At 48.1% G+C, this 27,192-nt stretch overlaps 1 protein-coding gene across 1 annotated transcript in view; it reads left to right on the forward strand.

The window, feature by feature from the left end:
• MROH1 (maestro heat like repeat family member 1) overlaps positions 1-27,192 on the forward strand; it is a gene marked incomplete in the record, with an annotated part of 402,473 nt that overhangs the window by 294,806 nt on the left and 80,475 nt on the right. Inside the window, 1 exon segment of the mRNA XM_029592292.1 lies at positions 16,769-16,968. Within this exon segment, the coding sequence (XP_029448152.1) occupies positions 16,769-16,968 (200 nt within the window).

Consider the following 27,192-nt stretch of genomic DNA (forward strand, 5'->3'; position numbering starts at 1 on the left):
AGAACACAATCAAGGTAATGTATGGGACCCCCTGGGAATTAGTCCGCCAGATAGCCCTTGAACACAGAATCTTTTTTGAAGAACTTTTACATTTCTTTTTAAGCAATGTATAAAGTATACAAATTCAGAATTTCCCGTTTATCAGATAAAGGCAGGTTACAAACCTGTCCCTCTGCCAGCATCCCTTTTTATATTTTCTTCAGAAAGCTCTCATTGTCTTTCCCACTCTGTGAGCTTCTGCCGGCTTTAGCATCGGCAGTTTGTCCTGCATATCAGGCCTGACCTTCTCTGTCCACTCCAAGGTCACCTGGGGAGCTCAGGTTATAGCAGAGGGAGAGAATGATCCTTAACCGGGATCTTATTAAAACGCCAGTAGGATCCCTCCTTTTGTACAGAGCAGAATCCTGCCCCTGCAGGGAGCTTTGATGCTTGAATGAAACTTCAAGCCAGGCTTTTTTGAATGTATTCAGAAGTGGCCTTGGTTTCTGAGCATGTACGGCCACCTGGCATGGGCTCCAGGGAGCAGTTTGATGGCACAGTTGTACTCTCAATGCCTAGGGAGCCCTTCTGCCTGCTTTTTGGCGAAAACGTCTGAAAAGAAGAGGGGGTATTAAAGGGGGGGTGGAAGCTATAGACCCTGCCTCTGGAACACAGGAAGAGAAGCAGAAAGGAACCCAAGAGACGACCTGTCCTGAGTGCCAGTCAGCGTGGGTTACGTACCTGAAGCTGGGGTAACCCTAGGAGAGCTATACAGGAAGATGATTTGAGGACTCTGAGTGCCATGAACCCACTAGTAAGTTCTGGCCTACTGTGACCCATTGCACCTCACCTTGATTCAAAGGCAACAATGGAGACCAGTGAGGTATTGCGTCACATAGGCAGACAGAGTCCAGGTTGATGAAATTGCCCGCTGCCCTAGAGTCAATAACGGTGAGGGTCTCTGCTCAGCCCAGTGGTAGACACAAGGAGACGGAGATGGAGAGACCCTGGGCCACACGATTGCGAGAATACCGACAACGTGCCCCTTTGACATCAGTGGCCTGGGGCTTACATGATCGGTTTCTGCTGTGTCCGAGGATTGCACAAGAGAAGAAAAGCCCCAACTGCTTCCTGCGTCTTCCTCTATTCGAGAAAGGTGAGCAGCGCCAATATGGCCCAGTTGCATAGGCTTCTTGACTGGACTTATATTGGAAGGCTGAAGCTCGGATCGTCATTCTCTGATGTGGGACACACAAGGATCAAGGCATCCAGATCCAAAGGTAACACCTGTCAGGTGAGCTCGTCCTTGACCGGATCCTCTAATCCATTCCAGAAGACAGCGACAGGGCCTGAGTATCCCAGGCCCACCTCTGGGGCGGCCATGAGGAATTCCACTGCACACTGCCCAACGCTACAGGAGAAGGGAGGTAGAGGCTGAAATCAAGCCGCTTGCATCATCAGAAATGCGTTTAAAACACCGAGAGAAACAAAATGTCCCCGTCCGCAATCCAGGAGTTCAGGGATTCCTAGGCCAGAGCCTTCCTGGTTAGCAGTGAAATGACCTAAGCCACTCTTGACTTGTGATCAGGAAGCGGGAGACCTGCAGACACAGACTGTAGAGCACTGGTTCAAAACCTCTCAGCAGGATTTTAGATCTCTAGCGATGAGGAGGTCCTTAAGTGACCCCTCCACAGCTGCAGGAGGTATCGGAGCAGACAGACGTTTGCCGCGACTGTAATCCTTAGGCCCCAGATTGGAGGTTCCGGGCAGACAGACAGACTTGCCCCTGCAGGTTTATCACGCATTGGTTCACTTTTCCCAGGACATCCAGGTCCGTAGGGTCAGTATTGGTCAGAGTTTAATATAAAATAGTAACATTTATTTATTTATTTATTTATTTATTTATTTCGGATTTTTATATACCGGCATTCGAGATAGCAATCACATCATGCTGGTTCACATAGAACAGGGGTACAAAGTAAAACATTAACTATAACAATGGTGCGGAAAAATGCAGTTACATTTAACAGGGAGACTAGAACTTGGCGAAGAAGGAAGAGAAAGGACAGATTATTAATTCAAAAAAGGCTAATGATAGTGGATGGAGTTGAGTTAAATGATGTTAAATGACAGCAGAAAAAGATCCAATGGTCCATTCAATCTGCCCAGCAAGCTTTTTTTTTAATTTTTTTTTTTAGGGTAGTATCTGCTGCTTCTTGATGCTTCTGTTAAGTGTATTAACTGCTGCTCCATGCAGATTACCCCATAATGCCTTAGAATATAAGAAATTGCCATACTGGGTCAGACCAAAGGTCCATCAAGCCCAGTATCCTGTTTCCCACAGTGGCCACTCCAAGTCACAAGCGCCTGGAAGGAACCCAAAAGATTGATATATTCCATGCTGCATAACCCAGGGATAAGCAGTCAATTTCCCCAAATCCACCTTAATGGTTTATGGACTTTTCTTCCAGGAAGTTATTCCAACCATTTTTAATTCAGCTACACTAACAACTTTTACCACATCATCTGGCAATGAATTCCAGTTTATGCATTGAGTAAAACATATTTTCTCCTATTTGTCTTAAATATATTATCCAGTAACTTCATTGTGCATCCCCTAGTCTTTGTATTATTTGAAAGAGTAAACAACCGATTAACGTTTACTCGTTCCATTCCACTCGTTATTTTATAGACCTCAGTCATATCCCCCCCTTAGCCGTCTCTTCCCCAAACATTGTGATTGATGACTCTGTCATCAGTGGGAAAGAGTGAAGTGAATAACAAAACTCAACTAAAGTCTCAAAAGGAGTCCAGGAAAAGCTGGAAAGCTATGACCACAAATGCTCATAGTTTGGCCAATAAAATCCCAGATCTGCAGGCCCTAATGGTGGAGGCAGACTTGGACGTTGTTGCTGTCACAGAAACGTGGTTCACAGAATCTCATGACTGGGATACGGCAATACCAGGCTATAACTTGTTAAGGAAGGACAGAGAGGATAGGAAAGGGGGAGGAGAGGCTCTTTATGTCAGAAACAATATCCAAGCAACTGATCTGCAAGGAAGATGGGGCAATGAAGAAGCACTATGGGCCGACCTAAAAAAAGATGGGGCATCCATTTATACTGGAGTGGTTTACAGGCCTCCAAACCAAAAGGAAGAGTTGGACAGAGGTCTGGTTGAAGACATCCAAAAGATGGGAAAGAAGAGAGAAGTGGTGATCATTGGAGACTTTAATCTGCCGGATGTAGACTGGAGAATCCCATCTGCAGAATCTAATAATAGTAGAGAAATAGTGGATGCCCTACCAAGGCGCTTTGTTCAAACAAATGGTAATGGAACCCACGAGAGAAGGAGCTATACTCGACTTAGTGCTCACTAATGGAGATAATGTCTCAGACGTCCAGGTGGGTGCCCACCTCAGCACCAGTGATCATCAAACGGTATGGTTTAATATCACAAAAAGGATACGGAAAATAAGCACAAAAACCCGAGTTTTGCAGTTCAAAAACACGACTTTGATGAAATGGGGAAGTACCTGGAGGAAGAACTAAAAGGCTGGGAGAACGAGAGAGATGTGGATCAACAGTGGACCAATCTAAAAGGGGCAATCACCAAGGCAACTAATCTATATGTTAGAAAAATAAAGAAAAGCAAAAGAAAAATGAAACCTACCTGGTTCTCAAAGGAGGTGGCTGACAAAATAAAGGCTAAAAGAACAGCGTTCAAGAAATATAAAAGATCCCAAAGGGAGGAGCACAAAGAAGAATTTCTGGTACAACTGAGGGAGACAAAGAAATTAATCAAGATGGCAAAATGTCAAGCAGAAGAGAGGAATGCCAAGGAGGTAAAGAGAGGTGACAAAACATTTTTCAGATACATCAGTGAAAAGAGAAAAGTTCAAAGTGGTATAGTGACACTGAAAGGAGGAAAGGATCAATGTGTGGAGAGTGACGAAGAAATGGCAGAAATATTAAACGAATACTTCAGTTCGGTGTTCACTAAAGAGGACCCTGGAGAAGGACCATCGCTAGTTAACAAGAAACTGGAGGGGATTGGAGTAGATGTAACTCCATTTACAGTAGAAAATGTATGGGAAGAGCTGGGGAAACTGAAAGTGGACAAAGCCATGGGGCCTGATGAGGTTCATCCCAGGATACTGAGGGAGCTCAGAGATGAGCTGGCAGGTCCTCTGTGTGACCTGTTCAATAGATCCCTGGAAAGTGGACAAAGCCATGGGGCCTGATGAGGTTCATCCCAGGATACTGAGGGAGCTCAGAGATGAGCTGGCAGGTGCTCTGTGTGACCTGTTCAATAGATCCCTAGAAATGGGAGTGGCGCCGATTGATTGGAGAAGAGCGGTGGTGGTCCCGCTTCACAAGAGTGGGAACAGAGAGGAGGCTGGAAATACAGGCCGGTTAGCCTCACTTCGGTGGTGGGAAAAGTAATGGAGTCAATGTTGAAAGAGAGAATAGTTAACTATCTACAGTCGGGAGAATTGATGGACCAGAGGCAGCATGGATTCACCAGGGGAAGATCCTGTCAGACAAATCTGATCGACTTTTTTGACTGGGTAACCAAGGAATTGGATCAAGGAAGAGCACTCGATGTCATCTACTTGGATTTCAACAAAGCCTTTGATACGGTCCCACACAGGAGACTGGTGAATAAAATAAGAAGCTTAGGAGTGAGTGCCGAGGTGGTGGCCTGGATTGCAAACTGGTTGACGGACAGAAGACAATGTGTGATGGTAAATGGAACTTTCTCTGAAGAGAGAGTGGTTTTAAGTGGTGTACCGCAAGGATCGGTGTTGGGACCGGTCCTGTTCAATATCTTTGTGAGCGACATTGCGGACGGGATAGAAGGTAAGATTTGTCTTTTTGCAGATGACACTAAGATCTGCAACAGAGTGGACACGACGGAAGGAGTGGAGAGAATGAGACGGATTTAAGGAAGCTGAAAGAGTGGTCGAAGATATGGCAGCTGAGATTCAATGCCAAGAAGTGCAGAGTCATGCATATGGGGAGTGGAAATCCGAATGAACTGTATTCGATGTGGGGGGGGGGGGGGAAGGTTGAAGTGCACGGAACAGGAGAGAGACCTTGGGGTGATGGTGTCTAATGATCTGAAGTCGGCGAAACAATGGGACAAGGCGATAGCTAAAGCCAGAAGAATGCTGGGCTGCATAGAGAGAGGAATATCGAGTAGGAAAAGGGAAGTGATTATCCCCTTGTACAGGTCCTTGGTGAGGCCTCACCTGGAGTACTATGTTCAGTTCTGGAGACCGAATCTCCAAAGAGACAGAGACAAGATGGAGGCGGTCCAGAGAAGGGCGACCAGAAAGGTGGAGGGTCTTCATCAAATGACTTGTGCGGAGAGATTGAAGAATCTAAATATGTACACCCTGGAGGAAAGGAGAAGCAGAGGTGATATGATACAGACTTTCAGATACTTGAAAGGTTTTAATGATCCAAAGACAACGACAAACCTTTTCCGTCGGGAAAAAAATCAGCAGAACCAGGGGTCACGATTTGAAACTCCAGGGAGGAAGACTCAGAACCAATGTCAGGAGGTATTTCTTCACGGAGAGGGTGGTGGATGCCTGTAATGCCCTTCCGGAGGAAGTGGTAAAGACCAGAACTGTGAAGGACTTCAAAGGGGCGTGGGATAAACACTGTGGATCCATAAAGTCTAGAGGACATGAATGAAGAGTGGGTGGCTCGCGGGAACGACGGCCACTACCTGGAAAAATACCCTTATTCAATAAACATACACACGATTAATGCGACTCCAACATTGCTCTAAGCTTCAACGGCAAGAGGAAATGTGGAAAAAGATTAGCATTCACAAAAAGCAGGGAGTAGCTTGCTTGTTAATGCGGTTACTACCCCAAACCAAATAAGCCTGATACTTCACTTTCAATGCATATCTAGCATAGCTCTCTGCTTAAACGGCAGGGGGAATGAAGAAAGTGGATCTATATACAGACAACAACCAACAAGGACTGAATTACATAGTCTGGGTAAACAAATAAGCATGGGTGTAGATGGCTTATTGTGGCAGTTACTACCCCTAACTAATTAAGCTAGATATTTCACTTAGATGCAGCTCCAACACTGCTCTCTACATTAATGGTGGGGGTGGAAGGGAAATAATGCGGCAACCAGAATTGTACACAGTATTCAAGGTGCGGTCTCACCATGGAGCGATACAGAGGCATTATTTATTTATTTAAAGATGTTTCTATGCCGCTTTTACAAACAAGGTTTAGTCAAAACAGTGTACAAAGATACAAATCATAAAATAGAATAACATAAGTAAAAATTACAAAAATCTTATAATAAAATAAAAATACAATAAAAAACAAAGTTCATAAAGTATTAAATCTCGTCAAACAAAAAATTGAGACAAGTGCCATCTTATAAATTATTACGGTACATGAAAAGAAAAATGAAAGAAATGGATGGTTATGTTGTGTGTAGTGTGGTTAATGTTTATTTGAAGCAATTTTGAAAGCAATCTGAAACAAATGAGTTTTTAAGGATTTCTTGAAGTAAATTGGATTGGATAATGATCTTAATGAATCTGGTAATGTGTTCCAAAGGGTGGGACCTGCTACTGAAAAGGCCCTTTTTCTTGTAATATTGAATCGTGCTTGCTGAGGCGAAGGGGTATCTAAGAAGTTTTTTGTTAGTGATCTCAAATGTCTCGTGGGTTTGAAATATGGAGTAGAGAGCAGAGCCAAGTAGAAGAAGAGTTATGGATGAGTGAATGGATAATGGTAAGGATTTTGTATTGTACTCTAAATTTTATTGGTAACCAATGATAAGTCTGAAGTACTGGAGTAATGTGATTTCTAATGGAAGTACCTGATAAGATACGTGCTGCTGCATTCTGGGCTAATTGTAATGTTTGGATGGTATTATCGGGAAGGCCTAGATAAAGAGAATTATAGTAATCGAGACCCGAAAAGATAAGAGATTGAAGGATAGTACGGAAATCCCGAAAGAACAGCAAAGGACGAAGGCGCTTCAGAAGTAGTAGTTTGTAGAAGGAATTTCTTGTTACTAATGAGATATGTTGCTTCATGGTTAGGTCTGTATTGATAGTTACACCTAAATTTTTTGCATGATTAGAGATTGGAATGGAGGTACCATTAAAGAGAAAGTGAGAGGTGGGACCAATAGAAGATTCTGAGATAGAAGTGAGATGAACAATTTCTGTTTTTGCTGGATTTAGTTTTAACCGGTTGTGTGAAAGCCATGTACTAATGGTTGTTAGATATAAGGAAACTAAGGAGAGAGTGTCTGACCATAGATTTTGAACTGTAAGGGTCTGACCAGCATAGATTTTGAAATGTAAGTTTAAAGAAGAAAGAGCACGGCAGAGTTGGTAACAAATAGATGTTAAAAAGAATAGGAGATAAGGAAGAGCCCTGAGGATCACCTGGAGAAATTGTGTAGGGCTCAGAAGAGTGATTGCCTATATTGACTTGTTGAGTGTGATCTGTAAGAAATGAAGAAAACCACTGTAAAACTGTGCTTGAGATGCCTATAGATTTGAGTCCAGAGATGAGAATCTGATGATCAACCGTGTCAAAGGCTGCGGAAATGTCCAAGAAAGCGATACTATAGTCTGTGTAAGAATAAAAAGCTCGAAATATGGTGTCAAAAGAAGTTATCATAAGGGTTTGATAGGTGTCATAGTGGATAACACATTGAAATCGTCGGTACAGTGTGCTGCGGCAGTCAAAAAAGCAAACAGAATGTTAGGAATTATTAGAAAGGGAATGGTTAATAAAACGGAAAATGTCATAATGCCTCTGTATCGCTCCATGGTGAGACCGCACCTTGAATACTGTGTACAATTCTGGTCGCCGCATCTCAAAAAAGATATAGTTGTGATGGAGAAGGTACAGAGAAGGGCCACCAAAATGATAAGGGGAATGGAACAGCTCCCCTATGAGGAAAGACTAAAGAGGTTAGGACTTTTCAGCTTGGGGAAGAGACGACTGAGGGGGGGGGGGGATATGATAGAGGTGTTTAAAATCATGAGAGGTCTAGAATGGGTAGATGTGAATCGGTTATTTACTCTTTCGGATAGTAGAAAGACTAGGGGGCACTCCATGAAGTTAGCATGTGGAACATTAAAAATTAATCGGAGAAAGTTCTTTTTTACTCAACGCACAATTAAACTCTGGAATTTGTTGCCAGAGGATGTGGTTAGTGCAGTTAGTGTAGCTGTGTTTAAAAAAGGATTGGATAAGTTCTTGGAGAAGTCCATTACCTGCTATTGAGTTCACTTAGAGAATAGCCACTGCCATTAGCAATGGTAACATGGGATAGACTTAGTTTTGGGTACTTGCCAGGTTCTTATGGCCTGGATTGGCCACTGTTGGAAACAGGATGCTGGGCTTGATGGACCCTTGGTCTGACCCAGTATGGCATTTTCTTATGTTCTTATGAAGGATGTCATGTTCTGCTAGATAATCAGAAAGTTGGAACAAGACTACTGACTCAATGAGTTTCGCTAAAGAAGTTAAGAGTAGCGATAGGCCTGAGATTGCTAAGATCAGATGCATCTTTAGATTTATTTTTAATGATAGGTAAGATGGAGGGGGTTTTTTTTAAACACTGTGGGAACTGTCCTGTTTCTAAAGATTGATTAACTAATAGACTAAGAAAGTTATTAGCGTGAGGGCGTAATGCTTTAAAGAAGGCGCCAGAACAAGGTTTGTCTGGTGAGTTAGAAGGGTTTTGTTTCCGTATGATAGTTTGGCATTTTCTGAAACTGGAGTAAACTCAGACCAAGTATAGTTAGGTTCAGAGTTATTAAAGGAAGGAAAAGGTAATTTTGCAAATTCATTGGATATGTTTGTAACTTTAGTTTTGAAATAGTTTGCAATTTTATTACAAGATGCTGAATCATGAGTTATGGACTGCCCATTCTGTATTGTTGTTAAAGATTTTACAATATTGAATAGCGTATTGGAGTTATCATTAGCCTTGGAGATTTTATTAGAGTAATAAGATTTTTTTTGCAATGTTTGTGTTCTTGTTGTAGCAGCGTAAGAGGCAATAATATGCATTTTTTGTTTCTGGTGTTTTATTACAACGCCATTTATGGTCTAGTTTTCTAAGAGAAGTTTTTAGGGAATGTAATGATTTTGTATACCAAGGGGCATTTGTTTTTTCCTTGTTGAGTTGGACTTTTGTTTTTTTTAAGGGGACTATTAAGTCTAAGGAAGAGGAAATAGAGTTCCATTTAGCGACAGATTCATCAATGTTATGGGCTAAGATAATTGGCAAATTAGGAACTGTAGTTTCTATAAAAGAATCTGTAGTAATAAATTTGTGTTTTATTAACGATTCCCTTCCTAATAATTCCCAACATTCTGTTTGCTTTTTTGACTGCTGCAGCACACTGGGCTGACGATTTTAAAGTATTATCCACTATGATCCTAGATCTTTTTCCTGGGTGGTAGCTCCTAATATGGAACCTAACATCGTGTAACTACAGCAAGGGTTATTTTTCCCTATATGCATCACCTTGCACTTATCCACATTAAATTTCATCTGCCATTTGGATGCCCAGTCTTCCAGTCTTGCAAGGTCCTCCTGTAATGTGTCACAATCCACTTGTGATTTAACTACTCTGAATAATTTTCTATTGGCCGCAAATTTGATAACCTCACTCGTCGTATTTCTTTCCAGATCATTTATAAATATATTGAAAAGCACCAGTCCAAGTACAGATCCCTGAGGCACTCCACTGTTTACACTTTTCCATGGAGAAAATTGACCATTTAATCCTACTCTCTGTTTCCTGTCTTTTAACCAGTTTGTAATCCATGAAAGGACATCACCTCCTATCCCACGACTTTTTAGTTTTCTTAGAAGCCTCTCATGAGGGACTTTGTCAAACGCCTTCTGAAAATCCAAATACATTACATCTGGTTCACCTTTATCCACATGTTTATTAACCCCTTCAAAAAAATGAAGCAGATTTGTTAGGCAAGACTTCCCTTGGGTAAATCCGTGTTGACTGTGTTCCATTAAACCATGTATTTATTTAGGTAATTTTATAATCTGACATTCATATTGATTGCATGTTGGTTTACAATAAATAAATAACCATGTCTTTCTGTATGCTCTACGATTTTGATCTTTAGAATAGTTTCCACTATTTTTCCCGGCACTGAAGTCAGGCTCAATGGTCTATAGTTACCTGGATTGCCCCTGGAACCCTTTTTAAATTTTGGGGTTACATTGGCCACCCTCCAGTCTTCAGGTACAATGGATGATTTTAATGATAGGTTACAAATTGTAACTAATAGATGAGAAATTTCATTTTTTAGTTCCTTCAGTACCCTAGGATGCATACCATCCGGTCCAGGTGATTTGCTACTCTTTAGTTTGTCAATCTGGCCTACTACATCTTCCAGGTTCACAGTGATTTGGTTCAGTTCATCTGACTCATCACCCCTAAAAACCATCTCCGGAACTGGTATCTCCCCAACATCCTCATTAGTAAACACGGAAGCAAAGAATTCATTTATTCTTTCTGCAATGGCCTTATCTTCCCTAAGAGCCCCTTTAACCCCTCGGTCATCCAATGGTCCAACCGACTCTGTCACAGGTTTCTTGCTTTGGATATATTTTAAAAAGTTTTTATTATGAGTTTTTGCCTCTATGGCCAACTTCATTTCAAATTCTCTCTTTGCCTGTCTTATCAATGTTTTACATTTAACTTGACAATGCTTATGTTTTATCCTATTCTCTTCAGATGGATTCTTCTTCCAATTTTTGAAGGATGTTTTTTTGGCTAAAATAGCCTCTTTCACCTCACCTTTTAACCATGACGGTAATCATTTTGCCTTCCTTCCACCTTTCTTAATGCGTGGAATACATATGGACTGTGCCTCTAGGATTGTATTTTTAAACAATGTCCAAGCCTGTTGAACACTTTTAACCTTTGCAGCTGCACCTTTCAGTTTTTTTCTAACTATTTTCCTCATTTTATCAAAGTTTCCCTTTTGAAAGATTAGTGTTAGAGCTGCAGATTTACTTATTGTCCCCCTTCCAGTTATTAGTTTAAATTTGATCATGTTATGATCACTGTTGCCAAGTGGCCCCACCACCGTTACCTCTCTCACCAAATTCTGCGTTCCACTAAGAATTAAATCTAAAATAGCTCCCTCTCTTGTTGGTTCCTGAACCAATTGCTCCATGAAGCAATCATTTATTACATCCAGGAACTTTATGTCTCTAGCAAGTCCTGATGTTACATTTACCCAGTCAATATTGGGGTAACTGAAATCTAAACGACGGCAAAACCTGCACGTCAGCAAGTACATCCACGAGACAGTGCAAATAAATGTAATAGTCCCAGACAAGTTCATCATCAGTTTGTCATTTATTGAATTTTCACACACTTATTGCGGCAACTCCACTGACTTCAAAACGGCCAACTTTGCACAGAGGTCCCCCGACACGGACCCGTGTTTTGCCGTGGCTGCGTCGGGAGGGACATGAGATTTCGAGGTAAACGCTAAAAGGAATTACATACAGGCACTAAATTAAACGATGAACAAAACAGCCGACCAAAATCAAAGCAGAGCATTTAACAAGTATCATAGCTTAGAGTAAATCCTTTAGACGTGGCAGGGAGTGCGCCTAACCAACGTTCAAACTGACCTTTAAACGTGGCAGGCGCTTAAGGGAAACAATCACTAGGACTTCAAAGGGCCAATCAAAATCTCTGCTGACCCAAAGGTGCCAAAGCACAGTCAGACGAACAATTGGGTTAAGAGAAATGACATAAACACAACAGCGATGGAAGCATGGATTATTGAAAAGATAAGTAATTCACAAAATATTTAGATGACAATTTTATTTTGCACAACAAAAAATTTAGAAAGAATGATTATGCATCCTGGACCTAAATAAAAGCAAACCTGTAGTGTTTCTTATGAAGGTGCATTAATGCCCACGTTATGCGCATATTTTTAGAAGTGTGTATATTTTTGGAGAGGTTGGTACATAATTTGTGAGACGCTTGATTTGAGATATTTTTTAACAACGTCCATGCCTTATGTAAATTCTTAATCTGTGCAATTGTTCTTTCAGTTTTTTCCTAACCGTTTTCCTCATTTTATCTTAGTCGCCCTTTTGAAAGTTAAATGAAGTCACAGTAGATTGCTTTGGTGTCCTCTCTTCGGTTAAATCAAATTGAATGATGTTATGATCACTATTGCCAAGTTGCCTTAACACTATTGCCTCTCACACCAAACTGTGTATTACACTAAGGATTACGTCTGAAATAGCTCCACCTCTAAGTCTGATTTTGTACCAGCTGCTCGATGTTAAGGGTAGTATCCGCCACTCCATGCAGGTTACCCCCATGCCTTCTGTGAAGAGTATTAATTGCCACTCCGTGCAGGTTACCCCCATGCCTTCTGTGAAGAGTATTAATTGCCACTCTGTGCAGGTTACCCCCATGCCTTCTGTGAAGAGTATTAATTGCCACTCCATGCAGGTTACCCCCATGTCTTCTGTGAAGAGTATTAATTGCCACTCCGTGCAGGTTACCCCCATGCCTTCTGTGAAGAGTATTAATTGCCACTCCATGCAGGTTACCCCCATGCCTTCTGTGAAGAGTATTAATTGCCACTCCTTGCAGGTTACCCCCATGCCTTCTGTGAAGAGTATTAATTGCCACTCCGTGCAGGTTTCCCCCATGCCTTCTGTGAAGAGTATTAATTGCCACTCCGTGCAGATTACCCCCATGCCTTCTGTGAAGAGTATTAATTGCCACTCCGTGCAGGTTACCCCCATGCCTTCTGTGAAGAGTATTAATTGCCACTCCGTGCAGGTTACCCCCATGCCTTCTGTGAAGAGTATTAATTGCCACTCCGTGCAAGTTACCCCCATGCCTTCTGTGAAGAGTATTAATTGCCACTCCGTGCAGGTTACCCCCCATGCCTTCTGTGAAGAGTATTAATTGCCACTCTGTGCAGGTTACTCCCGTTAACAAAGGTTACCCTTTTCTCTTCATTTCCATCCTTTAGTCATTAGGAAGCTTCTGTGTTTGTCCCATGCCCTTTCGAATTCCACAGCCGTTCTTGCCTTCACTACCTCTTCCGGGAGGGCATTCCATGCACGCACACCCTTTCTGTGAAGAAACATTTCCTGATGACGTTCTTGCCTTCACTACCTCTTCCGGGAGGGCATTCCATGCACGCCCACCCTTTCTGTGAAGAAACATTTCCTGATGATGTTCTTGCCTTCACTACCTCTTCCGGGAGGGCATTCCATGCACGCACACCCTTTCTGTGAAGAAACATTTCCTGATGATGTTCTTGCCTTCACTACCTCTTCCGGGAGGGCATTCCCTGCACGCACGCCCTTTCTGTGAAGAAACATTTCCTGATGACGTTCTTGCCTTCACTACCTCTTCCGGGAGGGCATTCCATGCACGCCCACCCTTTCTGTGAAGAAACATTTCCTGATGACGTTCTTGCCTTCACTACCTCTTCCGGGAGGGCATTCCATGCACGCCCACCCTTTCTGTGAAGAAACATTTCCTGATGACGTTCTTGCCTTCACTACCTCTTCCGGGAGGGCATTCCATGCACGCACGCCCTTTCTGTGAAGAAACATTTCCTGATGACGTTCTTGCCTTCACTACCTCTTCCGGGAGGGCATTCCATGCACGCACGCCCTTTCTGTGAAGAAACATTTCCTGATGACGTTCTTGCCTTCACTACCTCTTCCGGGAGGGCATTCCATGCACGCACGCCCTTTCTGTGAAGAAACATTTCCCGATGACGTTCTTGCCTTCACTACCTCTTCCGGGAGGGCATTCCATGCACGCACGCCCTTTCTGTGAAGAAACATTTCCCGATGACGTTCTTGCCTTCACTACCTCTTCCGGGAGGGCATTCCATGCACGCACGCCCTTTCTGTGAAGAAACATTTCCTGATGACGTTCTTGCCTTCACTACCTCTTCCGGGAGGGCATTCCATGCACGCCCGCCCTTTCTGTGAAGAAACATTTCCCGATGACGTTCTTGCCTTCACTACCTCTTCCGGGAGGGCATTCCATGCACGCCCACCCTTTCTGTGAAGAAACATTTCCCGATGACGTTCTTGCCTTCACTACCTCTTCCGGGAGGGCATTCCATGCACGCACACCCTTTCTGTGAAGAAACATTTCCTGATGACGTTCTTGCCTTCACTACCTCTTCCGGGAGGGCAATCCATGCACGCCCACCCTTTCTGTGAAGAAACATTTCCTGATGACGTTCTTGCCTTCATTTCCTCTTCCGGGAGGGCATTCCATGCACGCACACCCTTTCTGTGAAGAAACATTTCCTGATGACGTTCTTGAGTCTGCCCCCTGGAGCTTCAGTTGTCAGTGGGTTGCCCCAGGAATATGCAGCTGGATGGTCTAAAGAGGCAAATCCAGGTAGACAATGGTGAGGCTAGAGAAGCTGGGCATCTTCTCCCTGCACCAGCCAGCTTTCCCTTAGATTGAGCCCTCAGGTTCTGGATTACGGAGGTAGCCCCTGATCCAAGGCAGGAGCACACCAGGTATCCAGGAACACTAAAGGGGGCCAACAGGAATGCTGAAGACAAGGTCAGGAAGCAACAACGTCTTACGAGGGCAGGAAACTGGAACAGAGCCAGAGTAAAATGACCATAAAGTAAGACCAAGCTCTGGCAACTTGACTGACAAAAAAGTCTGGCTATAATAAAACTAGACAGGAAACAAGATGGCTGCAGGAGGGAAGTGAAGGGCACGGAGCCGGGAGGACTGGATAGACAGTCCAAGTGGCTCACAGCACCATCTACAGGCTGGAGGTGAATTTGGCATCAGATCCTCACAGAGGGTTATTTATTAGGAGTTGATGAATAACAGTTATCAAGAGAATTACTGGAGTGAACAGGTGGAAGGAACAGGCCTCGAAAAAAGAAAAGGAGTGGGATTGAGATGGAAGAAGGGGGTTGAAATTTATAGGTCCTGTATTGCTACGGGACTGTCACTGGGCGTCCCCTCATAGGGTCTTGTACTGGTACAGGACTCTCATATTGGGTATTGTACTGGTACAGGACTCTCATATTGGGTATTCTTTCACGGGGCCTTGAAGGATACTGGGCTATCACTGTGAGTGTCCCATCATAGATTCCTATAGTGGTACAGGACTCTCATAATGGGTCTTGTACTGGTACAGGACTGTCATAATGGGTATTGTACTGGTACAGGACTCTCATAATGGGTATTCTTCACAGGGCCTTGAAGGATACTGGGCTATCACTGTGAGGGTCCCATCATAGATTCCTATACTGGTACAGGACTCTCATAATGGGTATTCTTTCACAGGGGCTTGAAGGATACTGGGCTATCACTGTGAGGGTCCCATCATAGATTCCTATAGTGGTACAGGACTCTCATAATGGGTATTCTTTCACAGGGGCTTGAAGGATACTGGGCTATCACTGTGAGTGTCCCATCATAGATTCCTATAGTGGTACAGGACTCTCATAATGGGTATTCTTTCACAGGGGCTTGAAGGATACTGGGCTATCACTGTGAGGGTCCCATCATAGATTCCTATAGTGGTACAGGACTCTCATAATGGGTATTCTTTCACAGGGGCTTGAAGGATACTGGGCTATCACTGTGAGTGTCCCATCATAGATTCCTATAGTGGTACAGGACTCTCATAATGGGTATTCTTTCACAGGGCATTGAAGGATACTGGGCTATCACTGTGAGGGTCCCATCATAGATTCCTATAGTGGTACAGGACTCTCATAATGGGTATTCTTTCACAGGGGCTTGAAGGATACTGGGCTATCACTGTGAGTGTCCCATCATAGTGGTACATAGTGGTACAGGACTCTCATAATGGGTATTCTTTCACGGGGCCTTGAAGGATACTGAGCTATCACTGTGAGTGTCCCATCATAGTGGTACATAGTGGTACAGGACTCTCATAATGGGTATTCTTTCACGGGGCCTTGAAGGATACTGGGCATCACTGTGAGTGTCCCATCATAGATTCCTATAGTGGTACAGGACTCTCATAATGGGTATTCTTTCACAGGGGCTTGAAGGATACTGGGCTATCACTGTGAGTGTCCCATCATAGTGGTACATAGTGGTACAGGACTCTCATAATGGGTATTCTTTCACGGGGCCTTGAAGGATACTGGGCTATCACTGTGAGGGTCCCATCATAGATTCCTATAGTGGTACAGGACTCTCATAATGGGTATTCTTTCACAGGGCATTGAAGGTTACTGGGCTATCACTGTGAGGGTCCCATCATAGATTCCTATAGTGGTACAGGACTCTCATAATGGGTATTCTTTCACAGGGGCTTGAAGGATACTGGGCTATCACTGTGAGTGTCCCATCATAGTGGTACATAGTGGTACAGGACTCTCAAATTTGGTATTCTTTCACAGCGTCTTTTAGGGTGCAGGGCTTTCACTCTGAGGGTCCCCTTATTCACACTGTCTGTCCCCCCTCCTGGGATCCATATTGGTATGGGACCGTTATTTTTGGCTGTCCCTTTACCTAGTCTTATGTAGTACAGTGATTTAACGGCTGCTGTGTTACTCTTAAGCCTGGCTGACGCTACAGTAAAATCTGCTTTCCGTTCAGTTTGAGCTGCAGTTTGGGCCCAGGTGAACGGCGGTGTTGGTAGTTTGGTTCCGTTCTGGTAGGTGAATGTTGGATTTTCTCTGTTGCCACACCTCACCCCTTGTCTTCTTGTCTGTAGGCAACGTGTGCCCTGCATGAAATCCTATCCGTGCCGGAGTCTGGGCCGGCAGTGCTCAGCCTGTATCCGCAGCTCTTCGTCAGGCTCCTGCTGCACATCAGCTGTATGGTGGGCGTGCAGGCCCCCAAGAATCTGGATGGCACCAAGGAAAAGCGAAGCACCAGCCTTATTACAACGCCGCGGAGCCTGGATCCATGCAGGTATGGAAGCCGGAGGGAGCATAGAGAACTGTAATTAAGGAGATCGTGTTCAGATGCAGTGCAGATCTCTGCAGGTAAGTAAGGAAGGAGGCTGCGTACAGGTGGTGCATGGATCCCTGTAGGTAAGGAGACCAGTTACAGATGAAGCAGGCACTTCTGCAGTTCAGTAGACTGGATACAGATGGAGCAGGCAGGTAAGGAGGCTGGAGGATACAGATACAGTGTGGATCTCTGCAGGTAAGTAAGGAAGGAGGCTGCGTACAGGTGGTGCATGGACCCCTGTAGGTAAGGAGGCTGCGTACAGGTGGTGCATGGATCCCTGTAGGTAAGGAGGCTGCATACAGGTGGTGCATGGACCCCTGTAGGTAAGGAGACCAGTTATAGATGGAGCAGGCACTTCTGCAGTTCAGTAGACTGGATACAGATGGAGTAGGCAGGTAAGGAGGCTGGGTGATACAGATACAGTGTGGATCTCTGCAGGTAAGGAGGCTGCGTACAGGTGGTGCATGGACCCCTGTAGGTAAGGAGGCTGCGTACAGGTGGTGCATGGATCCCTGTAGGTAAGGAGACCAGTTACAGATGAAGCAGGCACTTCTGCAGTTCAGTAGACTGGATACAGATGGAGCAGGCAGGTAAGGAGGCTGGAGGATACAGATACAGTGTGGATCTCTGCAGGTAAGTAAGGAAGGAGGCTGCGTACAGGTGGTGCATGGACCCCTGTAGGTAAGGAGGCTGTGTACAGGTGGTGCATGGATCCCTGTAGGTAAGGAGGCTGCGTACAGGTGGTGCATGGACCCCTGTAGGTAAGGAGGCTGCGTACAGGTGGTGCATGGACCCCTGTAGGTAAGGAGGCTGCGTACAGGTGGTGCATGGATCCCTGTAGGTAAGGAGACCAGTTACAGATGAAGCAGGCACTTCTGCAGTTCAGTAGACTGGATGCAGATGGAGCAGGCAGGTAAGGAGGCTGGAGGATACAGATACAGTGCGGATCTCTGCAGGTAAGTAAGGAAGGAGGCTGCGTACAGGTGGTGCATGGACCTCTGTAGGTAAGGAGGCTGCGTACAGGTGGTGCATGGATCCCTGTAGGTAAGGAGACCAGTTACAGATGGAGCAGGCACTTCTGCAGTTCAGTAGACTGGATGCAGATGGAGCAGGCAGGTAAGGAGGCTGGAGGATACAGATACAGTGTGGATCTCTGCAGGTAAGTAAGGAAGGAGGCTGCATACAGGTGGTGCATGGACCCCTGTAGGTAAGGACGCTGCGTACAGGTGGTGCATGGATCCCTGTAGGTAAGGAGGCTGCGTACAGGTGGTGCATGGACCCCTGTAGGTAAGGAGACCAGTTACAGATGAAGCAGGCACTTCTGCAGTTCAGTAGACTGGATACAGATGAAGCAGGCAGGTAAGGAGGCTGGAGGATACAGATACAGTGTGGATCTCTGCAGGTAAGTAAGGAAGTAGGCTGCGTACAGGTGGTGCATGGACCCCTGTAGGTAAGGAGGCTGCGTACAGGTGGTGCATGGATCCCTGTAGGTAAGGAGGCTGCGTACAGGTGGTGCATGGATCTCTGTAGGTAAGGAGACCAGTTCCCTGTACGTACCTGGATCAGTCCAGACAGTGGGTTATGTCCCCAATCCAGCAGATGGAGTCAGCACAAGCTTTGAGGGGGCGTATCCATATATACTACTACCCCCTCTGCAGGAGTTCAGTATCTTCTGACTCCAGCAGATGCGAGTAGGGGAATCAGGCTTCCCCTCCTTTTCCTTCACTTTCTTGCTTGATTATGGCTTGTTGTTGTCTTTTTCTGTGGATCAAGTTTGTATCAAGTTTGTATTAAGTTAAAAAAAAAAAAAAAAAGGCAGAGTTCTTTCAACTTCTGGGAAGTGGCTTCTCTTCCTTGTCTCTTCTCTGCGGCCTTGCTGTTTATTTCTCGTTGCAGCCAGGGGTAAGTTTGTTTTTCCTTTGTAGTTTTTTCCTTCACAGCTCAGCCCCCGGTGCCCGCGAAAGCCGGTGGAGCCGGCCTCTTCGCTCTTTACTCCCTCACCCGCGGCCATTTTACAGCTCCTCATGGGCTGCTGGGCCATTTAGGGAAAGATGTCTGGGGCGGGTCGTGTGGCCGGGAAGGCCCCCCCGCGGCACCCTCCTCTATTTTCGGGCAGTGCGGGCCGACCGGGCCCCCCCGCAGCGGCGCTTTTGTGCGCATGGCCCCCCCCCGTGGTTTTTTTCTTTTCTCCTACAGCGATCCCGATGCCGCGGCCGTCCCGCTGTGCGGCCTGCGGAGACCCGGGGTCCCGGATTTCCCGGGAGGGCATCTGTGCACGATGCCTTCCCGGGGGGGAAGGTACCTCACAGTCCCTGACTGATTTCTCTTTTTTGCCCGGGCGGTGCGGGCCGGCCACTCCGCCATTTTTGGCGGGAACGGCGGCCATTTTACATTCTGAGCGCCCTGAGGCGCAGGCCACGAGGGGGAACGGATCCCTGGAGGCCACGAGGGAGAACGGATCCCTGGAGGACTCTACCAGCGGGGGTGTTCCCCCGATTTTGGTGCAGGAACCAAGCACCCAGAGCCAGGGAGCAGGAACCACGCCGCCCCCGAAGTGCACCCGAGCAGGCCGGGGTTCTCTCCGGAGTTTATCCTGCTCATGCATACCGCTTATCTGCAGGGGCTGGAAGCACCTGTGGGACCCCCCCCTCCTAAGATCCCTCGGATGTCGCCCTCGACGCCGGCCCCCCCCGACCCTCCGGGAGTGGGGGCCTCCCGCCTTCCTACCCGGGTCCGATCCACGCCCGCGGCAGTGGGGGCGATGCCAGACCCAGCGGGACATGGACTTGACCTCCCGGACGGGGGACAAGGGGACGGCACGCAGGAGGGGGATGATCCGCGTACCCTACGCCTCTTCCAGAGGGAAGAGCTGGACGACCTCATCCCGCAGATCATCCAAGAATTAGATTTGGACCCGCCACCAGACCCGCCTGCCCCAGTAGCTCCCGCTGTCGTCACTTCTTCAAGGAAGGGAGATCCTGTCCTGGCGGCACTCCGGCCGAGGGCTCGGGCTTTTCCCATTCATGACTCGTTTTTACAACTTCTCACCAGGGAATGGGACACCCCGGAGGCCTCCCTGAAGAGCAGCCGGGCTATGGAAAAGCTGTACCCGCTCCCCGAAGATTTCTGGACCTCATCAAGGTTCCAAAGGTGGACTCCGCAGTGTCGGCGGTCACGAAGAGGACGACTATCCCAGTGACGGGAGGTGCGGCGTTGCGGGACACACAGGATCGTAAGTTGGAAGTTTTCCTTAAGCGGGTTTTCGAGGTCTCCACTCTGGGTATGCGGGCGGTGATGTGCAGTTCGCTTGCCCAGCGGGCTAGTCTCCTTTGGGTGCAACAACTCCTCACGTCTCAGAACCTGCCGTCCGATGAGGCTGCCCAGGCAGATCGGCTAGAAGCCGCAGTGGCGTATGGGGCGGTCGCCTCGTACGACCTTTTTCGGGTCCTCGCAAGATCCATGGTTTCGGTAGTGGCAGCACGACGACTACTGTGGCTACGCAATTGGGCGGCTGATACGTTCTCTAAGTCGAGTCTGGGCTCTCTTCCCTTCAGGGGCAAGTTCCTCTTCGGGGAGGATTTGGACCAGATCATCAAGTCCCTGGGGGAGAACGCTGTTCATCGGCTGCCGGAGGATAGGTTTCGACCATCCAGAGCATTTTCTTCTTCTCGGACCAGAGCCAGAGCTGGCGGGCTCCTGGTCACGCTCCTTTCGCGGGCGTCGGCCCGCACACACTACTCCCGGAACCGGGAACCCCTATACCAAGTCTTCACAATGATGCCAGTCTCGCCCACTCCCCTGTCCCCAGGATTGGGGACCGACTAACGTATTTCTACGTGGAGTGGGCACGGATCACCTCGGACCAGTGGGTCCTGGATACCATAAAACATGGCTACGCATTGGAATTTGTCCGCCCCCCGCAGGGAAGGTTCATCTTTTCCCCCTGTGGCTCGGACCTCAAGAGAGGAGCGGTGCAGCTGACTCTGGACAGACTCCGGGAGATAGGCGCTATTGCGCCCGTGCCCTTCGGAGATGTGGGCTCGGGCCACTATTCCATCTATTTCGTCGTACCAAAGAAGGACGGTTCCTTCTGACCTATCCTAGACCTCAAGGAAGTCAACAAATCCCTTCGAGTCGTTCGGTTCCGCATGGAAACGCTCCGGTCAGTGATTGCGGCGGTGCATCGGGGGGAGTTCCTCGCCTCCCTGGACTTAACGGAGGCCTACCTGCACATTCCCATCCGCCCGGACCACCACCGTTTCCTTCGTTTCAAAATTCTGGACCAGCATTTTCAGTTCACGGCTCTCCCGTTCGGATTGGCGACGGCGCCGCGCACCTTCACCAAGATCATGGTAGTCGTGGCGGCAGCTCTCCGGAAGGAGGGCATCCTGGTTCATCCTTATCTGGACGATTGGCTCCTCCGGGCGAAGTCATTCGATCATGGACGCTCGGCGGTGACTCGAGTAGTACGGTTTCTACATTCCCTGGGATGGGTAGTGAACTTCTCCAAGAGCTCCCTCATGCCCTCGCAACGCTTGGGTTTTTTTGGGGGGCGACCTTCGACACCCTACTGGGCAAGGTTTTTCTGCGCCAGGACAAAGCTCAATCCTTGCGGGATCACACACGACGGTTCTCTGCGTTACCAGAGCCCACCTCCTGGGACTACCTGCAACTCCTGGGAGTGATGGGGTCCACCATCGACCTTGTACCTTGGGCTTTCGCGCACCTCAGGACCTTACAGTGGGCGCTCCTCTCCCGTTGGAAACCAGTATCGCAGGACTACCAGATGATTCTCCCGCTCCCGCAGAATGCCAGGGACAGTCTGGGCTGGTGGTTGGATCCGCCGAACCTGGCCCGTGGCGTGTCCCTCGATCTGCCAAATTGGGTGGTGGTGACCACCGACGCCAGTCTAGCAGGCTGGGGTGCAGTCTGCGATCGAAGCGCCACGCAGGGGACGTGGTCCACGGTGGAGGCGAAGTGGTCAATCAACCGTCTGGAAACCAGAGCGGTCCGGCTAGCTCTGCAACATTTCCTCCTGCTTCTTCGGAACCGGGAGGTCAGAATCCTATCGGACAATGCTACCACCGTGGCCTACATCAACCGACAAGGAGGCACGCGCAGCCCGCAGGTCGCGCTCGAGGCGGCGCTGCTGATGCAATGGGCGGAGCGTCATCTCGTCCGGCTAGCGGCCTCGCACATCGCCGGGGTGGACAACGTCCAGGCGGACTTCCTCAGTCGTCAACTGCTGGACCCAGGAGAGTGGTCTCTCTCCGACAAAGCGATGCAACTTCTCGTCCATCGGTGGGGGGCCCCCCACTTGGATCTGATGGCGTCCGCTCTCAACGCCAAGGCTCCACGCTTCTTCAGTCGCCGGAGAGAGCGCGGCGCAGAGGGAGTGGATGCCCTGGGCCTTCCGGGGCCCCCACATCTTCTGCTCTACGCTTTTCCACCATGGCCCCTGGTGGGCAGGATGCTCCGCTGAATAGAAAGCCATCAGGGGACCGTGGTTTTCGTCGCCCCAGAATGGCCCAGGCGACCCTGGTTTGCGGACCTGCTACAGCTGGTGATCGACGGGCCAATCGGGCTGGGGCACCTCCCCCAGCTCCTACATCAGGGCCCGGTATTTTTCGAGCAGGCAGAACTCTTCTGTCTTGCGGCCTGGCTTTTGAGAGGCGCCACCTCCGGCGTCGGGGCTACCCGGAGGCGGTAGTATCCACGCTATTGCGGGTACGAAAGACATCGACGTCGGCGGCCTATGTTCGAGTCTGGAAGGTGTTCGAGCTGAGGTGTACCAGCCAGGCCACGAGACCCGCTAAGGCTTCTGTACCTCAGATCCTCCAGTTTCTACAGGCGGGGGTGGAAAAAGGGCTCGCCTATAATTCACTACGGGTTCAGGTGGCCGCCCTTGGTTCGCTGTTGAGCGATGGGGGCTCTCTTCTACAGCATTCTGACATTGCTCATTTTCTCAAGGGTGTCAAGCATATGCGTCCTCCGTTACGGGACCCTTGTCCCTCCTGGAGTCTTAACCTTGTGCTTCGCTCCCTGTCGGGACCACCGTTTCAGCCGCTGTGCAGCGCAACGATAAAGGATCTCACTCTCAAGACTGTATTTCTTGTGACCATCTGTTCCGCTCGACGCATCTCGGAGCTGCAGGCTCTGTCGTATAGAGAGCCCTATCTCCGTTTCTCCGACTCTGGAGTTTCGCTTCGCACCGTTCCCTCCTTCCTTCCGAAGGTGGTTTCTGCATTCCATGTGAACCAGACGGTGGAGTTGCCATCCTTCTCTTCCTCAGAGCCGAAGTCTCTCCGTCTCTTGAATGTCAAGCACACTCTGCGCCTCTATCTGGAGGCTACAAATGAGTTCCGGACCTCTGACCATCTCTTCGTACTCTGGGCCGGTCCTAAGAAGGGTCTCAGGCCTCGAAGACTACCATTGCCAGATGGCTGAAGGCTGGCATTGCTGCTTCCTACATTGGGGCGGGACGGACTCCCCCACCCGGAATCGTAGCGCATTCTACACGTTCTCAGGCGGCTTCCTGGGCGGAGGTTCGCTCGGTATCCTCGCAGGAAATTTGTAGGGCAGCCACCTGGAAATCGTTACACACGTTCTCGAGGCACTATCGTCTGCACCTCGCCTCTTCGGTCTCTGGACACCTTGGCGAGCAGGTTCTCCGAGCAGGCCTCGCAGGACCCCACCCGATTTAGGGAAGCTTGGGTACATCCCACTGTCTGGACTGATCCAGGTATGTACAGGGAAAAGAAAATTATTACTTACCTGCTAATTTTCGTTCCTGTAGTACCATGGATCAGTCCAGACGCCCACCGCGTTTGGGTTCTTGATCCTGCTCAGCTCTGCGCTGCTTCTTGCTCGCAGTGTTCTGTGTCTTCACAGTCGTTTCTTTTCGCTGTTTTTCACAGCTCCCTACAAGTTGGTAGGATGTTTGCAGTTACTTGTTGCGGTTACAATTGTTTTCATTATCTGTTTCCACAAACTTGATCCTTCGGGGGTTTCTACTCTGGCTTTGATATACTCGATACTGAACTCCTGCAGAGGGGGTAGTGGTATATATGGTGACGCCCCCTCAAAGCTTGTGCTGACTCCATCTGCTGGATTGGGGACATAACCCACTGTCTGGACTGATCCATGGTACTACAGGAACGAAAATTAGCAGGTAAGTAATAATTTTCTTTTACAGATGAAGCAGGCACTTCTGCAGTTCAGTAGACTGGATACAGATGGAGTAGGCAGGTAAGGAGGCTGGAGGATACAGATACAGTGCGGATCTCTGCAGGTAAGTAAGGAAGGAGGCTGCGTACAGGTGGTGCATGGACCCCTGTGGGTAAGGAGGCTGCGTACAGGTGGTGCATGGATCCCTGAAGGTAAGGAGGCTGCGTACAGGTGGTGCATGGATCTCTGTAGGTAAGGAGGCTGCGTACAGGTGGTGAATGGACCCCTGTAGGTAAGGAGGCTGCGTACAGGTGGTGCATGGATCCCTGAAGGTAAGGAGGCTGCGTACAGGTGGTGCATGGATCTCTGTAGGTAAGGAGGCTGCGTACAGGTGGTGCATGGACCCCTGTAGGTAAGGAGGCTGCGTACAGGTGGTGCATGGATCCCTGTAGGTAAGGAGACCAGTTACAGATGAAGCAGGCACTTCTGCAGTTCAGTAGACTGGATACAGATGGAGCAGGCAGGTAAGGAGGCTGGAGGATACAGATACAGTGCGGATCTCTGCAGGTAAGTAAGGAAGGATGCTGCGTACAGGTGGTGCATGGATCCCTGTAGGTAAGGAGGCTGCGTACAGGTGGTGCATGGATCTCTGTAGGTAAGGAGGCTGCGTACAGGTGGTGCATGGATCCCTGTGGGTAAGGAGGCTGCGTACAGGTGGTGCATGGACCCCTGTAGGTAAGGAGGCTGCGTACAGGTGGTGCATGGATCCCTGTAGGTAAGGAGACCAGTTACAGATGAAGCAGGCACTTCTGCAGTTCAGTAGACTGGATGCAGATGGAGCAGGCAGGTAAGGAGGCTGGAGGATACAGATGCAGTGCAGATCTCTGCAGGTAAGTTGCTATGTAGGAAGTGCTTTGTACAAATCAACTTCTCTTGTACCTTTCATCTATTCAAACGACAGAACATCTTCAGTGATGACAACTTTCTTGTTGATACCTCTGACTTTGTGTGTAAAACCACCCCCCAAACTGAGTTAAAAGTACTCCCTCTTACAGTGGTATAAATAGAGCGTGACATACTGATTTCTATACAGAGGCCTTCGCTCCCTCCCTCTCTATAGCATTGCAATTTTAAAAAACCCTTTTCGGTTGCTCAAGGGGGGATGATCCTTGGGTGGTTCGATTATTCCGAAAGGAAGAAGTGTGTCCTCTCATTCCCCGTGTGCTGGATGAGCTGGGGATTAAGGTCATGCAGGGGGACTCAGATAATGAAGGGGTGGACCCTATCCTGGATGGACTGCGTGGTCCACCATCGCCTGTTCCTTTACCGAAAAATGCAAAGAAGTTGTTGTCCGGGAGTGGGATACTCCTGAGTCGGGTCTTAAGGTAGCCGGGGCAATGGCTAAGTTGTATCCCTTGCTGGAGGAGACGTTTGAGCTTTTGACGATCTCAAAGGTAGATGCAGCCGTATCAGCAGTGACCAAGAAGGCAACCATCCTCATGGCAGGATAGGCTTCATTGAAGGATGTTCAGGACCAAACGTTGGAGGATCAGTTGAAAAGGCTGTTTGAGGTTTCGGCCTTGAGCCTTCGGGCAGCGGTCTGATGCAGCGAGCCTGTTTGAGCCGGGTACAGAAGGCACAGGAAAAGGAGTCTGGTTCTGCAACTAATTCCAAGCAAGCCACCTGGTTGGAAGCAGAGGTGGCCTATGTGGCAGGTGCGATGTACAACATAGTCAGGACGTCTGCCAGGAACATGTTTTCCATGGTGACAGCAAGGAGACTCCTGTTGCTGTGTTACTGGGTTGCGTATGTGTGGTTGAAGTCGTAGCTGTGTAAGCTCCCTTTTAAAGGGAAGCTGTTATTTGAGGAAGATCTGGAGTAATTGATGAAGCTTTTGGGGGAGTCGAAAGGGAACAAGTTGCCCAAGGTTAAGAAGACTTTCCCGCTGCGATCTCTCTTTCGAGATATGAGATTTCGCTCCAAGAGCAGTGGTTCTGCTCTAGCACAGAAACAAGGCTCGGGAAGGCAACGGTCCTTTTGGAAGGGCTACGTAGACCATCCCAAGATCGTTCCGGCCAAGGTGCTAGAGGGAGTAAGTCCACCCAATGAAGGCAAGCTGATCCACTCTTCCTTGGAAGCCATTGGGGGAAGGCTAGCTCTCTTTTACGAGTAGTGGACCAAGATCACGTCAGATCAGTGGGTTCTGGAGGTGATGAGATGGCTACGGTTTGGAGTTTTCTCACCCAATCAGAGAAGCCTATGTGATGTTCCATTGTACTTCCCGCATCAAACGAGAGGTGGTGCGGGATACGTTGCAGCAGCTGCAATGCCTGGATGCTATTGTCCCAGCTCCCCCAAAGGAGCAAGGACTAGAAAGTTACTCAGTTTACCTCGTTGTTCTCAAGAAGGAGGGCACCTTCCAGCCCATTCTCAATCTGCAAATGGTAAATGCGCCGCTGCGGGTTCTGCATTTTTGTATGGAGATGCTGCTGAGGGAGATAACGGGTTGGTAAGGGAGAGTTTCTGGCATCGTTGGATTTAACAAAGGCCTACCTGCACATCCCTATACCCTCAGACCATCAGACGTTTCTGCGGTTCATGGTGCTAGGGGGAGCATTTTAGTGTTGAGCGCTTCCCTTCGGGTTAGTGATAGCGCCACAGACTTTCACAAAAGTGATGGTGATGTGGCAGTGGGGGCTCAGGAGGGGAAGGGATTCTGGTTCATCTGTATCTGGACAATTGGCTCATCTGGGTAAAGTCTGTATTAGTGTCGTGGCTTGATCTGACAGATCTTGGAGATGTTGCGGTCTCTAGGCTGGGTGGTGAACCTAGTGAAGAGTCACCTGGAGCCGTCTCAGTCATTGAAGTATCCGGGAGCACGGTTCAATACCCATATAAGCAAGGTGATCCTTACCTCGGAGAGGGTTGTCCAAGTTACAGCCTCAGGTGCTTCGACTACTGCGCCTGTCGGTGCCCAGGACCTGGGACTATTTGTAGATCCAGGGTTCTATGGCG

The sequence above is a fragment of the Rhinatrema bivittatum genome, chromosome 2 (genome assembly GCF_901001135.1).
Source record: "Rhinatrema bivittatum chromosome 2, aRhiBiv1.1, whole genome shotgun sequence".
NCBI classification, from domain to species: Eukaryota; Metazoa; Chordata; class Amphibia; order Gymnophiona; family Rhinatrematidae; genus Rhinatrema; species Rhinatrema bivittatum.